The sequence below is a fragment of the Hyaena hyaena genome, unplaced genomic scaffold, assembly GCF_003009895.1.
Source record: "Hyaena hyaena isolate Hyena2069 unplaced genomic scaffold, ASM300989v1 scaffold_30, whole genome shotgun sequence".
Taxonomy (NCBI): Eukaryota; Metazoa; Chordata; class Mammalia; order Carnivora; family Hyaenidae; genus Hyaena; species Hyaena hyaena.
In genome coordinates, this window is record NW_024080662.1 from 3,588,213 (window position 1) to 3,604,728 (window position 16,516).

General features: G+C 45.1%; 1 protein-coding gene across 4 annotated transcripts; it reads right to left on the bottom strand.

Annotated features, from left to right (window-relative positions):
- Positions 1-1,888: 1,888 nt before the first annotated feature.
- On the bottom strand, positions 1,889-15,143 carry RTP3 (receptor transporter protein 3). 4 transcript variants are annotated; one of them, XM_039228237.1, is made up of 5 exons: positions 15,104-15,143; positions 8,566-8,775; positions 7,576-7,690; positions 6,260-6,468; positions 1,889-3,436 (listed from the first exon to the last, which is right to left on the bottom strand). In XM_039228237.1, exons 4-5 carry the CDS (start codon positions 6,412-6,414, stop codon positions 2,584-2,586), a joined length of 1,008 nt encoding a protein of 335 aa, XP_039084168.1. In that variant the 5' UTR covers positions 6,415-6,468; positions 7,576-7,690; positions 8,566-8,775; positions 15,104-15,143; the 3' UTR covers positions 1,889-2,583. The 4 variants fall into 4 exon arrangements, with proteins under 4 accessions (XP_039084168.1, XP_039084167.1, XP_039084166.1 ...); XM_039228236.1 differs by lacking the exon at positions 15,104-15,143 and adding an exon at positions 9,794-9,820; XM_039228235.1 differs by lacking the exon at positions 15,104-15,143 and adding an exon at positions 8,874-8,934.
- Between the last annotated feature and the right edge of the window lie 1,373 nt (positions 15,144-16,516).

Here is a 16,516-nt window from a genome sequence, read left to right on the forward strand (position 1 = left end):
CATGTGTCTGCCGTCTCTTTATTGTGCAAACGTGAACTCACACACACATGCATGTTCCAGACTCTTCTGCAGTCTGGACACTGGGACATAGGGAGCCAGGACACTCTCAATAAATAAATAAACATTAAAATAAGTCTTTATATATTTTTAAAGTTTTATTTATTTTAGAAAGGGGGAGAGGGAGAATAAGAGAGAGCATGAGCAAGTGGAGGAGGGGCAGAGAGAGAGGGGACAGAGGATCCGAAGCAGGTTCTGTGCTGACAGCAGAGAGCCTGATGCAGGGCTCAAACCCATAAACCATGAGATCATGACTTGAGCTGAAGCTAGGGGCTTAACTGACTGAGCCACCCAGGTGCCCCAAGAAGACAATTTCTAAGGCTGAATCCATCTTAAATATTTTATGATTTGCCTTCCACTAAGAACCACCTTTAAAAATTTTTTAAGCTTATTTATTTTGAGACAGAATGAGTGGGGGTAGGGAAGAGAGAGAGAGAAAGAGAGAGAGAGAGAATACCAAGCAGGCTCTGCACCGTCAGCACAAAGCCTGATGCAGGGCTTGAACTCATAAAACCATGAGATCATGACCTGAGCCAAACCTGAGAGATGGATGCTTAAGCAACTGAGCCACCCAGGCACCCTAGAACCCTTTTTATATCAATGACCCAGCATGTCCCTCCTGCCTCACTGGTCACTCAGCTGCCAACTGTTTATGGGTTACTGGGCACGCTTGTTCCTTAGGCATGTGTTTGTAACTGTCTTGTCCACGATTACATTTTAAGTTTCTGGAGTCCGCCGAATAGGTATATAGACTGTGCTCCAATATTTGAAAACAAATAGCAAGCATTTTAAGAATTTACCTACACATTTGTTTTGTGTTCTCAACACTTCTTTCTGTCTGTGCTGAGATGTACAAATATTATTCCTGATATTGCCTTGAAAGGGTAAGTTTGCTGGGGCACCTGGGTGGCTCAGTTGGTTAAGCGTCTGACTTCGGCTCAGGTCATGATCTCACTGTTTGTGAGTTCGAGCCTGCATCAGGCTCTGTGCTGACAACTCAGAGCCTGGAGCCTGTTTCATATTCTGTGTCTCTCTCCCTCTCAGCCCCTCCTGTTTACACACACACACTCTCTCTCAAAAATAAAAGATAAGCATTGAAAAAAATAAAAAGAGATCTTGCTTCAAAAAAAAGAGTAAGCTTGCATCATAAAAAATTGCATTTTATAGAAATCCAAGTCAAAGATACAGTAAGAGATCACCTCACAACCATTGGTATAGCTATTATAAACCACCACCACCACAACAACCAAGAAAATAAGTGTTGGTGAGGATATGGAGAAGTTGGAACCATTGTCCCTGTTGGTGAGAGTATAAAATGGTGTAATCGCTATGGAGAATAGCATGGCAGTTCCTCAAAAAATTAAAAATAGAATTATTGTATGATCCAGCATTTCCACTTCTGAGTATGTATCCAAGAGTTGAAAGCAAGGTCTCAGAGAGATAATGATCACTTGTATTTCTAGCAGCACTACTCACAATAGCCAAGAGGGGGAAGCCACCCCTCTTGTGTAGATGAATGGATAAACAAAATGTGGTATATACAAACCATGGAATGTTATTCAGTCTTAAAAAGGAAGGAAATCCTTCCCATGCTACAACATGGAGGAACTGTGAGGATATTATGCTAAGTGAAATAAACCAGCGACAAGAAGACAAATACTGTATGAGTCAACCTAGATGAGGTCCTTAGGGTAGTCATATTCACAGAGACAGAAAGAAGAATGGTGGTTAGTACAGACTCGGGGGAGGGAGAAAATGGGGAGTTGTTGTTTAATGGGTGTAGAGTTCTAAAAATGAAAAAGTCAATGAGAAACTGAGCACATGCTCCAAGTGGGTGTATATTTGTTTATTTACACATTGTGTCCGAGTCCCAGTCTACTAATACATCAACACACATCATAAGCCACACAACAAGAATTAGTAAAGTACAAAGAAACATTAAATGGAGTTTGAAGGCTCTATCTCCAACCTGGGTGGATGGTCCTGCCTTGGCCCTGAGCTGTGGACCCTCCTGTGGACACCACCGCTTTGAGACCCAGGTTTTCAGCCTAACGAAAACCACAGCAAGTGCCTCCACAGACTGATGTCACAGGGTCTGGGCAAGCTTCTCTGGAGAGAGGACCCATGGGTCTCATGAGATTTCCGGATGGTTCTGTGAGCTATAACGGTTTCTGTCTACAGAGAATGAGTGGAATTTCAGGTCTTTTAAACAACATTTAATTGAGGCAAAATTAACATTAAATTAACCATTAAAACTCACATGAAATCAACCATTTTAAAATGAACAACTCGATGGCATTTACCCCATTGTACTACATTCACAGTGTTGTACCACCGCCTCCTCCATCTTGTGCCAAACATTTTCATCACCATTCACCACCTCCTCCCACCCAAGAAAAGCCCCGTACAGATTAATCCCCTTCCCCGCAGCCCCTGGCAGTCACCAATCTGCCCCTTGTCTCCGTATTGACCTATTCTGGAAATTTCCTCTCCGTGGGATCATCATACATGACTTTGAACTTGGCATCAAGTTGAGATCCACTGAATAATCTCTACGATAATCACCACCACAATGACTAGAATGATGCAACAGCAGCAAACATTCCAATACCTGTGCCTGGGATTTGGGGCTATGTGGGAATAGAGCCTCTCATTCCAGGGAGTGACCTGGACTTGTCTCTCCACGTGGTGGTAGGTGTTTGTTCTCGGGCTCCAGTGGGTGGGAAGGCTTGAAGGCTGCGTGGACCCTGAGTACCAGGGTCTGGGTAAGTCCCTCCCCCTGTTGGCCTCGGTGCTCCCCTCTCTGGGTAAATCCCTCCCCCTGTTGGCCTTGGTGCTCCCCTCTCTGGGTAAGTCCCTCCCCCTGTCGGCCTCGGTGCTCCCCTCTCTGGGTAAATCCCTCCCCCTGTTGGCCTCGGTGTTCACTGTGTCCACTCTGATGCCACCCGCTGTGGGCATGGGAATGGTGGGCCTGAAAGTAGATGGGCTGATGGGGGCAAGTGCCAGGGACACTGGTGCCTGGGTGGCTGGACCCACCCCACTCTGAGCACAAAAGCCCTGCAGACACGCCTCACAGTTGTTACTGTCATGCGGCCCCTCAAGAGAGATTTCCTTGATTGTAGGAATCTCCTCCATGGACTTAAATCCTTCTCTGTAGCATTTCTTCAGAATTCGGAACACCAGGTTATTCAGGATCCTTGAGATGTTCTCTTTGGTGAACTCGGGAACCTCAAATGGAGACTGATAGCACTTCCGACATCTCTGGGCAAAGACCCTCATCTTCACCTTGCCCCTGGGTTTCTCCTTACTCTTGTGCATGTGGAAAAGGACCTGAACTTGGGAAGAGGCCCAACTACGAGAGCACAGGGAGCACTGGAACCTGCAGAGACAGAAGATAGACCCTCAGCTTGGCCTGAGATGGCTGAGTCAGGGGCTGGGCCAGAGGGAAGAGGGGGAGCCTAACAACAGACGGACATGGCTCGACTGGGGTGTGGTTAGTGGGGAAAGAAATCAGTGAGCCCCTCGTTCCTGTCCCCACTGTGTCGCCAGCATGCCTTGGGGCCCACTGGTGTCTGTCATGAAAATAGTTAATCACAAGGTGTCTGCACTGGGGGAGATCTTCTAAGTCCAACTCGATCATGCTGGAGCCCAGGCACATAATCACGTGTGGAGACTCAGTAGGTGTAAGAAGCAGGACTAGACCTCCAGGCTACTGACCCCAAACCATGGCTTCTTCACATGTAGAATGAAGTGGGTCAAAAAGCTACAGGTGCAACAGCAGCCATTAAATCAGCCCCCAAGAACCCTGATCTGAAATCCACCAATGGTACAAATGGGTATTGGTTAAGTGCTACCATCTGAAAGTTTATGTCTCCCCTCTATTCACATGCTGAAATCCTAAAGGTGACGGATGATGTTAGGAGTCTTTTGGGATGTGATTAGGTCACGAGGGTGGAGCCCAGGCGAATGGGATTAGTGCTCTGATCAAATAGATCCCATAGGGCTCCCCAGCTCCTCCCACCATGTGAGGATACAACAGGAAGTCTGCAACCCAGAGGAGGGCTCTCCCCAGACCAGCTGGCACCCTAACCTTGGACTTCCAGCCCTTAGAACTAAGCAATGCATGTCTGTTGTATATAAGATGCCCAGTTTGTTTTTTTTAATTAAATTTTTTTTTAACATTTATTTATTTTTGAGAGACAGAGAGAGACAGAGCATGAGCAGGGGAGGGGCAGAAAGACAGGGAGACACAGAATGTGAAGCAGACTCCAGGCTCTGAGCTGTCAGCACAGAGCCTGATGTGGAGCTCGAACCCACGAACCACAAGATCATGACCTGAGCCGAAGCCTGATGCTTAACCGACTGAACCACCCAGGCACCCCTGTTGTTGTTGTTGTTTGTTTTGATTTTTACTAGCCGCCCAGACAAAGACTATAAGTCATAGACCACAGATCAGGGAGGGGCCAGTGTCTTAGGATAAGCATTGCTCTGCCCTGTTGCCCGGGGCCCCTGATCTGCCAGTATTACAGGAGATCACAGGGTCCAGCTGTCTCTCCCTTTACACCCCTCCAGCCCAACTGGGTTCTGTGTGTGCCTGGCCTCAGGGTACAAAAGAATGGCACCTCTCTCCCCAGGGAAGAGGGCAGTTTCCTGAGCTCAGATATTTGGACGATGCATGTCAGGAGAGATGGAGGCAGGGGAAGAAGACAGGGGAGCACCTGGCTGCACCCAGGACAGCAATTACGGGAGACACAGAAGCCGCATACGGCAGGGCTGTCTCATGCTCTTCCGATTATTCTGCACTCTCTCCCACTTCCCAGCCCCCTCACAGTTAGGGTGGGCAATGTGACCGGCTGCCCAATGGGATGTGGGCAGTGACATGTGCCACTTCCAAATCTAGTGCTGTAGCTCTTGGAACACCCTCCAGCTCTTCTTCCTCTGCCTCAGTGACCTTGGGACCACGCATCAGGTAAAATCACTGGTATTTTGTAGTTTATGTGTTATAGCAGCCAAGCCTCGCCTTATCTGGCTTGATGCAGGGGCTCTTAAAGTCTTGGGGGGGGGGTTCGTTGGAGGGGGCTGGGAAGAACGAGTCAGTCAAGGTTTCCTTCCTGAGTCTGGATCACGGCCTCACCTCACAGGGTGAACATGACAATGAAATGAAGGGAAGATCCCCAGAGGCTCTCAGCACTGGGATTCAGAGTCAGTGGTACACGGGGACCTGGACTCTGCTCTCCTGGGCTGCTGTCCCCTGTCCTTCCCTCTGGGTCATGCTGCTCTGCTCATGTGCCAGCTCAGGGTTCAAGGTTCTCACAAAAAGAAATTAAAAAAAGAGCTGAGATTTTGCTCGGATGCTCCTGGCCTGGGAAAGCCATGGGCCATCAGCAGAAGAGAGCTCCGTTTCCTCTGCCCAGACCCTGCTCCGAAGAGGAGGGCAGTGGGAGGGAACTGAGCCCCTGCCCCAGCCCCAGGAGGGAGTCCCAGGCTCCCACCCTCTGTGCAGGTAGGCAACCCCACCCACCGACCCTTGGAGCTTTGCCTTCCCTCCCAGAAAAAAGGGTGAGGCTTTAGATGGACTTCTGAAGATCTTAGTTTAAAAGGGTCCATCTGCCTGGAGTAGAAGACAAGATTGCTGCATGTTCCTCAGTTTCCCCTGTCCTCTGCCCTCTCCCGGAGGGCCCTCCTCAGCCCAGGGGCCTCTCCCTCCTAGGCTCTGTAGTGAGCCCCAGGTCCCCCGAGGCACGGAGCGAATGCAGGGAATGTTGCTCACGCAGTTTTCCTCACTGCTACCCAACCCCTCAAATCAGATTCATTGTAATGAGGAAAAAGCCTTCACCAAAGCTACAGCTTCTTGGATGATGGGCTCCTTACTTCCTGGAGGGCTCAATCTGCAAGCACAGAATGGAATAAGAAAAGTAGCAAGTAGGGGCGCCTGGGTGGCTCAGTCGGTTAAGTGTCTGATCTCCTTCCTGAGTCCAAGTCCTGCCCGCATCGAGCTCTGTGCTGCCAGCTCAGAGCCTGGAGCCTGCTTCAGATTCTGTGTTTTGCTTAGTCTCTGCCCCTCCCCTGCTTGAGCTTTGTCTTTCTCTCTCTCTCAAAAATAAATAAACATTAAAAGATTTTTTTTAAAAAGTACCAAGTATACAGAGCAACAAATAAACAAGAATTTTCTGGAAAACATCCCATCCCATTCCCCACTCACCTGGCGAAGGCCCACTGCTGGTACTGGGACCACCCTGGCTGCAGGGTGTTGGGAAGAAGGCCTCTGTCTAGTGTCAAGGTCCATCTGTGCCATGGCTTCACCTCCTGAATTAATTCCTGAAACACCTGCTTCCACACCTCCAGGTCCTCGGCCATGGCCGTTGCTGTGGTGAGCTGGGTATGTCAGGATCTCCTAGACTCTGACGTTATCTAGAAGCAGGACGCAAGGCTTCTGGCTTTAGAGAGCAAGGGCTGGGGCCCACTCTCCCTTTGTGGACCTGAACCAGTCCCGTGCACCAGCTCTTTGCCTCAAGGTCAGAGGTCAGCTGAATCTGGCTTCCAGTTCAGAGACCAGCGCCAGCCTCCACAGGGAATTTCGAAAGACATGGCCTGCATGGTTTCAGCCAATAAAACATAACCGAAGGCAGGCCTGGGGCTTGGTGTTGCGGGGAGTGGAACTCCGTCCGGCACTGAATACTTGCCCCTTCACCAGGAATGGAGAAAGGCTGCCCGGGTTTTTTTCTCGTTCTAGCACTTGAAAGTCCTTATCCATTGGGCTGCCGTGCTCATGACTGGGGAGGAGGGGTGCAAAGAAGAGGCCCGTGGCCATTGTGCCCTACCCCGGCTCCCTGTGTCCCTTCTCTCTGCTTCCTGTTTGTGTGGGTGTCCGTATGACCAGATTTCACAGCCCCCAAGCTGTCCAAGGAGACTCCTGAGCCTCATCTCCCCCCGCCCCCACCATTAGAAGACAAGCTGATGCACCCTGTGTGTCCAGATGAGCCTGCAAGTTCTCCATGTGGGTGAGAGGCCAGTGGACTGACCCCACTTCCTGGAGGAGGAGCTTGAAAAGGAAGGATAGAGGAACAGGGGGCAGGCAACAGCCCAGGGAGGGTGGGCAAGATTCTGGGTGTCTGCCTGACACCACCCCCTCCTCGGACAGACTGGCACTGACCTGTGTCACTGACTCCCTCCCAAGAGAAAAGCCCCAGCCTCGGCGGCCCTCCAGCGTGGTCTCCGCCTCAGCCTCTCCGCCCATACGAGCCTCTGTCCTGGTGTCCGTCACCTCCCCCCCCCCCCCACGTTGTCCTGCAATTCTCCACACTGCAGCTGGGGGAGGGGTGGACCCCCGCTTGCACAGTGCACGTTAGCATGGTACTGGACCCCTCACAGGCCACCCTTAGCCCTGCCCGGCCCGTCTCCACCCCAACATCCTAAGCCACAGCCCCTTGCTTCATGCCACCCTCTTACCCTCCTGCTGCCCCAGCCCCGTGTCCTGTGCTCACATCCGCCCCACGCAGAGCACCGGCCTTTACTCACATGGCTTCCGCCCCGTGTCCAGTTCCAAGGTCCCACAGCGCATGCTCCGTGTTCCACACCACCTCTCACCCCTCTCCATCCGCACCAGCCTCCTAGCTGCACCTGAGAAAGCAATCTCACCCATCGATAGTTGTATAAATGCAAATGCGTATCTGCAGCACAGAGGAGATCAGAGGGCACTGAGGCAAGAGCCTGTCTTAGCTTTCTAGTCTGGTGTGAGATCTTGTGTGAAATGTTATAGGTGGTTCTGTGTTGTTAAAATTACCCTTGACAGCAAATGTGCAAGGAGGCCTTGAAGATCTCAGTCTTGAAGTCTCAGTGTTTCTATGTCATGTAAAGATTATCGTTAGCCCTTTGTTCTCCTAAGAATATTCTATTTTTAATTTTTTCTATTTTATTTTTTAATTAAAAAAACTTTAAATGTTCTTTTTATTTATTTTGTGAGAGAAAGCACAAGCGAGCACAAGCAGGGGAGGGGCAGAGAGAGAGAGGGAGAGACAGAATCCCAAGCAGACTCTGCAATGTCAGCACACAGCCCGACGTGGGGCTCGAACTCACGAATGGTGAGATCATGACCAGAGCTGAAATCAAGAGTCAGAGGCTTTACCAACTGAGCCACCCAGGCGCCCCAGAATATTCTTTTTAAATGTTTTTTAATTTTGAGACAGAAAGAGCGCGGGAGCGCAAGTCAGGAAAGGCAGAGAGAGAGGGAAACAGAGGATCCGAAGCGGGCTCCACACTGACAGCAGAGAGCCTGATGCAAGGCTCAAATACACGAATCATGAGATCAAGATATGAGCCGAAGTCAGGTGCTTAACCCACTAAGCTACCCAGCCGCCCCATCTACTAAGAATCTTTTAATTGGAAAATTCTGCATTCTTAAATGATGTAAGTATTTGAACACAAGCACTTAAGAATGTGAGAAAGTCTGCCACGTTTACATTAACATAGGCTAAATGTCTTCCCTCTATCATGAGTAACATCATTTACCTGATCTTCCAGAGACTTCTGAGTTTCTGGGGTTGGTGGGGGGGATGTCAAGGCCTGGGAAAAGGCACATAAGCTCAGCAGGCCTGAAGATAGTCAGCGATTCACATTCCTCAGACCAGCCCCGAAGGTCTCGCTGAATTGGTCTGGGCATCAGATTTCTAAAAACTCCTCAAGCGATTCCAAGGCCTGGTTATGGTGGAGACAGGGAGGCTGAAAGGGAAAACAGGGCAGGTCCTGGTCAGCAATCAGAGTCAGAGCCAGAGGTGTTCCCCCACTCCCAGTGCTGTGCACCAATCAACCAGGCTTACAGATGCTATTTTTGGGGAATCAGTCCTAAGATGGTCCAGTAGCAACCACCAGCAGGGTGTGGAGAAGGCAGAGGGTAGTGTGGGAGAGAAGAAGGGTGGGAGGGGCGAGGCGGGATGGGGTTGCTGGAGTTGAGGTCCCCTGCAGGGAAGGGCTTCCGGTTACAGATTGGAGAGTGAAGCTCGGGATTAACAGGCCCCCTTGATATTCATCCCACTCTGGCGGGAAGCCGAGCCTCTCCAGTTCCAGTAAATTGTCCTGAAGCAGAACGAACATTCTGAAGATATGCACATTCCACAAAATAACAAAATTTTTCTGCAGTAAATTTTTTTTTTAATGAAAGTGAGCACTATTAGGATTAAACAAAGAGGATTTAACTATGTTCTTGGCTGGTTGGAGAGAGAATAAAACACTGCTTAGAGAGTGAAAGGTATTTTATGGTGTTTTCGTCCCCAGCTAGAGAACTGGGGACTTGCCATGACTTCACCACCAAACCCCCCAGCTCACCTCCTAATGGCTCCTGGAAAGCCAGTCCAGTTTAATTTCTATATATTTCATTCCATCCTAGTTTAAATCATTTTGAGCCCACAGTCACTATTGTTGTCCTAAATACAGCTAAAATATCCCTGTTTTAACCATATTTTAAGAAAACAGGTGTGAGTACATATCTTTAGACCATTCATATCTGTCCATTGTGGCTTCTAAGACCGTGACTCATTTTTTTCAAAAATGTTTTATGAAATTTACAGACAGGAGAATGGATAAGACATATATACGAGCATAATGAGTAATTATAAAGCAAATACTTGTAATAAATACCACCAAGTTCAAAAAATAGAATAATATTAGGAAGTGTTATGTGAAATTGAATCAGGAAGCCATGAAGGGAGAGCTCTCATGCACACCACTCCTCATAGCTTACCTCGTTCCAGCAGGAGGAAGGAAGATCTTTTTGCCCAGAAATGGCAAGCACAGCCAATGAGAGGCCACCAGTGAACACTTAAAAAATATTTATTTATTTTTAAGAAAGAGAGGAAGAGAGCACATGGTGGGGAGGGAGGAGCAGAGAGAGAATCCCAAGCAGGTATCAGGCTCAGGACACAGTCTGACACAGGGCTTGATCCCGTGACCCTGGGATCATGACCTGAGCCCAAATCAAGAGTCAGAGGCACAACCAACTGAGCCACGCAGGCACCCTGTTTTGGTTCTGTTAATTAAGTGGGGAGGCTGTTAGACTGAGGTGGCTCATTGCCTTGGTAGCATATATAAGCAAACCAAAAACTCAGTCAGAGTCAATGCATTAGAAACTGAGAAAAATGAAACTTTAGAATAATGCATCACAGCCAACCAAACTTTCCCTAAATAAGGCCACCGCTTAAGCTATAGACAATCAAATAATTTCTTTGCTTAGCTTCTCAGACTTCTCTCTAAAAACCTCTCCCCTAGCTCTTGTGGGTGGAGCCCACTTAGCCACTTTGCATTCGGAGCTGCCTGATTTGAATAGGCTGAAAGAAATTCTTGACAAATATTAATATACCTCAGTTTATCTTTCATCCCTTATTTTACTCAATAGTATATACGTGGGATTCATCCATACTGTTCCATTCCATTCTTGATCTTGTATATTCCATTGAATGAAAACGACAATATATTTTCCCACACTGCTGTTGTTGCCTGTGTGGTTTGTTTCCAGCTTTTGCTTATTATGAATAATGAGACTATCCGTATATTTAGACATATCTTTTTTGTCCCTTTCTATGCCTTTTTGGTGGACATACAACTAAGAGTAGAAGTCCTTGGTTATAGAGTATGCATATGTTAGCCCTCAGTACAGGGTTTATGAGTATTTCAATTGCATCAGTACTCATCAACACTTGATATTGTTATTATTAAAAATTTTTCCCCACATTTATTTATTTTTGAGAGACAGAGTGAGACAGAGAGTAAATGGGGGAGAGGCAGAAAGAGAGGAGGGACACAGATCTGAAGCAGGCTCCAGGCTCTGAGCTGTCACCACAGAGCCCGACACAGGGCTTGAACTCACAAACATTGAGATCATGACCTGAGCCGAAGTCGGCCGCTTAACTGACTGAGCCACCCAGGTGCCCCTGATATTATTACTTTAAAATGTAACATTTCTAGTGGATGTAGAAATATCTATGATTTAAATTTATGTTTTCCTGATTATTGTTGAAAATCGAGTATCTTTTCATAAAGTTGATTGACAATTTGGATATTCTTATTCTGAAGTACTTGGTCAAGTCTTTTTTTCATTCTTTTAAAAATTTAAAGCAATTTTTTAAAATGTTTATTTACTTTGAGAAAGAGACAGGGAGCAAGCAGAGGAGGGGCAGCAACAGAGAGAGAGAAAGAGAGAGAGAATCTCAAGCAGACGCTGCGCTGATAGCACTATCTGAGCTGACAGTGCAGAGCCCGACCCGGGGCTTGATCTCACCAACCATGAAATCATGACCTGAGCCAACTCAAGAGTCAGGCACTTAATCAACTGAGCCATCCAGGCTCCCCTTTTTCTTCAGTTTGAAAACTGAATGGTTTAACTTTATTTTATTTTTTTGATTTGTTGGAATTAAAAAATACATATATCTTCCATATTGGTTCTTTTTCAGCTCCATGTGTGACAAATACATGTTTCATCTTTCTACTTAGGAGATCTTGATAATAATAAACTTAAATAGAATAAATACACATTACCTAAAATAAATAAAATAAAAAAATAAAGGAAATGAACAGCTTGGCTAAAATTATAAAACATTACAATTAACATCTTAATGTTTCTATAATTATTAAAGAAAGCCACAAAAACTGGGTCTAGGTTATGTGATCCAGCTACGTCTTCTAGTTGAGTTCTATAAATCATTCAAGGAAAAGATCATTCCAACCTTACACAATGTTTTTTTACATATATAGAAAAAGAAGTCATACTTGAGAACTCATTTTATTAGTGCACTATAACCTTGATTAAAAAAAACAATCAAAAAGACAAATTGTAGGCCATGTCGCCAAGAACTTAACATATATATATTTAAAAAGAACAACACCCCATATACAATAACAAAAAATCCAACAAAGTCAATCTTGCAGTGTATTGTAAAATGCATCTTAACCAACTTGAATTTATGCTAGGAATGCAAGAATGTCTTAATAGAAAATTATTATTGTAATTCACCCAATTGATATATAATATTCAAAATAGTATAAAATAAAATAATGATATTTGGCAAAATCCAACATCCATGTAAGACAAAAAGAAAAAAAATCTTAGCAAACTAGGAATAGAAGGGAATTGCTTTGTTTGATAGAACATCTAATAAAACTCAACAGCAAAATCATTTTATAAGCTGAAACAATAGAAGTTTACCCTTAAACATCAGAAATGAGACAAGGGTACCTGCCATCATTTAACATGTGAAATTCTATTCCACATTGTAATAGAGGCTCTAGGCAGCCCAATAAGTTGTTAAAAAAATGGTTCTAGGAATTAGGCAGGGAGAAAGAAAAACTGCCGATATTTACAGACAGTATGATTGTTTACATAGGGAAAAAAAATCCCCAATGAATTTATAGATAAATGATAAGAATTATTAAGAGTTCAACAAGGTTTCTACATACAGGATGCATAGACCCAAATTATGTGCATTTTTATACACCAACAACAATTAGAAAACAAAACAACAATTAGAAAACACTTTTTTAAAGTGACATTTACAACAGAAACAACAATGAAAAATTAAGGGACCTAGGAATAAATCTAACAAAAGATGTTGAAAGTTTTATGGAAAAATTCTATAATCTTATGAAAGACATTTTAGAAAAACCCAAATATTTCCCAAAGGAGATCTATGACATGTGCACAGGTCAGATAAGTCTGTATAAAAATGTCAATATTTCCCCAAATAATCTAAAAGCTCAATGCAGTTTTAATAAAAAGTCTAACAGGATTTTTCACAGAACTTGACAAGTTTGATTGAAGAATTTGTATAGAGGAAAGAGCCAAAATAACTAAGACCGTTTTAAAGAAGATCAAGTTGGGGCAGGAATTCTCCCTACTAGGTATCAACATTTAATTAAAACACACACAACTAATAAATCAAAGCAAATTGCTCACTAATTACCTAATGAAACAGAATAGACCCAGCCCAGAAATAGACCCACCCATATGTAGAGATGTGATATATGAGAGAGACAGCTCTAAAGATTATTAGGAAATGGTAGAGCTATCAATCCATTTTTCCAGGACAAGGTGCTATCCAATAAATTCAATTAGGTCCCTACCTTAATTTCCTGTAGATTAAGAACCTAAATATGAAAAGGAAAATTTCAAAACTTTTTCAAGTACATGCTTAAACAAGACACAAGAAGAAAAGCTATACATTTAACTAAACTTTTTCCCTCATGAGATGCTCCTGAACATGGAAAATAGAGGCCACAAAGCCACAAACGCATCTGAACTAAAAAAGGGTTAATCGATATATGAAGAACTTTCACAAATCAATGAGAAAAAATATAAACAACTCAATAGAAGAATGGGCAAAAGGTATGAACAGGCAATTTACAGAAGAGAAAGTATGAAAGGTTAATGAGTATCTGAAATGATATTCAACTTCACCTGTAATCCAGAGATGAAAGTTAAAGTAAAAATGAGGTAGTATCATACACATATTTGAAAAATCTAAAACATTATATACTAAGTATATATAAACATGTGGCCCAGCACGTATATGTATACATTACTGACCTTAATAGAAATTAGTACACCCACCTTGGAAAGCAGTTCAGTATTAAAGATCCACATGCCCTACTCAACTATTGGCAATTTTATTTCTATGTATGCTACCCAGAGAAACACTTAGACATGCAGCGCACAGATACAAACCAGACTGTTTATACAAATGGCATTTTAATATCAAAACAACTGAAACTCCTCCATTCCCCTTGAATAAATGAATGAATTTTTTAGAGTCACCCAACGGAAGGTTATACAGCAGTACAAATGAATGAACCAGGGGTCAGTAAATTACCACCTGTAGCCAAATCTGACCCATCACCTGTTTTTGTACAACTCAAGAACAAAGAATGGTTTATAAAGATGAACAACTGCAGTAGACAGGGAACATTAACTCTGATGTTAATCAAACAGAATTTCAATATGTTAACTAACTTGGATTTAAATTAAATTAAAAAAATAAAATAAAATGGCAAATTCCAATGATGCATATAATGGATATGAAACCAATATTTCTTTCTAGGATAAATGCTACTGGTAATCTTGTATTAGTTTTATATATTTTCCAATTGATTTGATAATATATTTTAAGAATTATTGTATTTATGTGAAGGAATATTAGTTTATAGTTTTATCCTTAGGATTGGTGTATATGTTTTGAGGATCAGGATAATATAAAGACGTTGATATTACCTTAATATTCTTTTTAATGTTTGTAAGATTTGTGGCTATGTTTTTAAGCATATGCACCGTTATTTTGTAACCAAAGATGGAAATATATGATTATATCAGAGCAAAAAAAAAAAAAAAAAAAAGAGAGAGAGAGGACACAAATGACTAATACTAGAAATGAAAGGGGGGACATCATCACTACTGATTTATTTTGATAGATGTTAAAAATCTAATAAAAAATACCAGGCACTCTACCTGGGTGGCTCAAAAAAAAAAAAAAAAAAAAAAGAATTTCAGTCTTCTTGTCATTAGACCTAGAATACAATTTTCATTCAATTATTATTATTGTATTTTTAATTTCATCAATAAAAGTTTTATAGAAATTTGGCTTCCGTTTTGTTACATCAACACATAATACCCTCAATTTTGCCTCTTTCATAAAAAGTAAAATACCTAGTACCTGGCCATTTACAGGAAGAGGCTTGCTGACCTCTGAACTAAAGTTACCTATATCAACACGGACCTATCTCCCAAATGTAGTGTTGAGCAAAGAATTCAAGTTGTTGAAGAATAGATACAGTATGATACCACTTATATGAAGAACAGAACCCACAGCACGGTCTATGTCGTGCAGGGAATCACTTACTCACCCTAAAACATAAGGACATTCATACAGCATAAGGGTGGGTGCCACACTTGGGCAGCGTTATTAAATTAGGATGCTTCCTCTGAGCCCAAGGCCAACCTTCTCTCCCAGGGGGCTGCCCCGAGGGTAGCAGAGGAGTTGATACAGAAACATAACTATACAAGACTAACCATAGGTAGAAGGCCACTCTGTACGGTGCTGCGGAGCGGGAGGAAACTCCAGGAAAGACACACTCGGAAAGGGTCAGGTTTCCGTGGAGAAGGTGAGGTTCGCTGAGCACCAGCGGGGGCAGGAGGCCTTCTGGGTGCCCGGGGCGGCGTGGAGGCTTGTACAGGGGGCTGCAGGGGAGTGTGTGACCCTTGGAGCCACAGGTCCCTGCGTGCAGGCCACACAGAACCTGCGACAGGGAGCCTGGGTGCCAGCGCACAGCAGGCCTGCGGGGCACACAGGTCGCACGGGGCCCCAAGCCCTGAGTCGCGAGGGCTGCTGAAAGGGTTAGCACCAGACCCGGGCTGTAAAGTTGCAGCCCCGATGCCGGTCCTCACACCCGCCCCTCGCCCCCCCTCCCCCGCCCCCTCCTCCGCCTGCCCCTCCCAGATGGCGAAAGGGCTTCCTCCTGCGGTGTCCCTCCAGCGCCCTCTAGCGAGAAAGCTTACTCTAAAGTAGTCGTGCTCCCTCCTAAATCCACCGAAGTGTGTATTCAGATTCCGGAGATTTCCGTTAGGACTGACCCAAACTTTCTACAAATGCATGACAGAACCACCCCGAAGCCGCTGGAGGAAAAGGTGCCCATCCGACTAACTTTGGAAAGCAGTGTTTCGCCTGGGCATGGTTAAAAGGACCTGCATGTATCGCACTCTAGTTGGTAAACGTATTGCCCAGAGGGGAGCATTTGAAAGTTGCTTCCTAGGGGCACCTGGGGGGCTCGGTCGGTTGGGAGTCCGGGTTCAGCTCGGGTCATGGTCTCACGGTTGGTGGGTTTGAGCCCCATGTCAGGCTCTGTGCTGACAGCTCAGAGCCTGGAGCCTGCTTCGGATTCTGCGTTTCCTTCTCTCCCTGCCCCTCCTCCACGCATGCTCTGTCTCTGTCTCTCTCAAAAATATTTAAAAAATTTAAAGTTGCTTCATAGGCGTGCGGCGGAACAAACAAGGACACGGACGACAGAGGTGGAGGCCCGGTGTTCGCACTGTAGGAGAGGGAAGCTGCATCCGCAGGTGCACAGGGAAGGAGGCTGGGATGGATCCGAGCGCTGGATTAGAACCGGAGACGGTCGCAGGGAGCTCAGTGTGTGCACAGAGGGGTGGATGCAGAAACAGGCGATGTATGTCTGTGCCCAGGCTTACATTTGTTACCCATACACGCATCCACCCAGCTCTGTCTGCGGAAGGCTCTGGGAGCAGCAAGCACACCCAGTGCTCACAACTGGGTTTTTAAATACCATTCTCTAGTAAAAGAATGACGGCTCCTTGGTGAAATGGTAGGAAATAGTACAAGATGATCCCGGAGCAGCGTGTGGTGCCAGAAGGTAAGAAAGATGGGTCCACCGCCGGGACCAACCTGACTCTCGCCAAGGAACAGTCTGA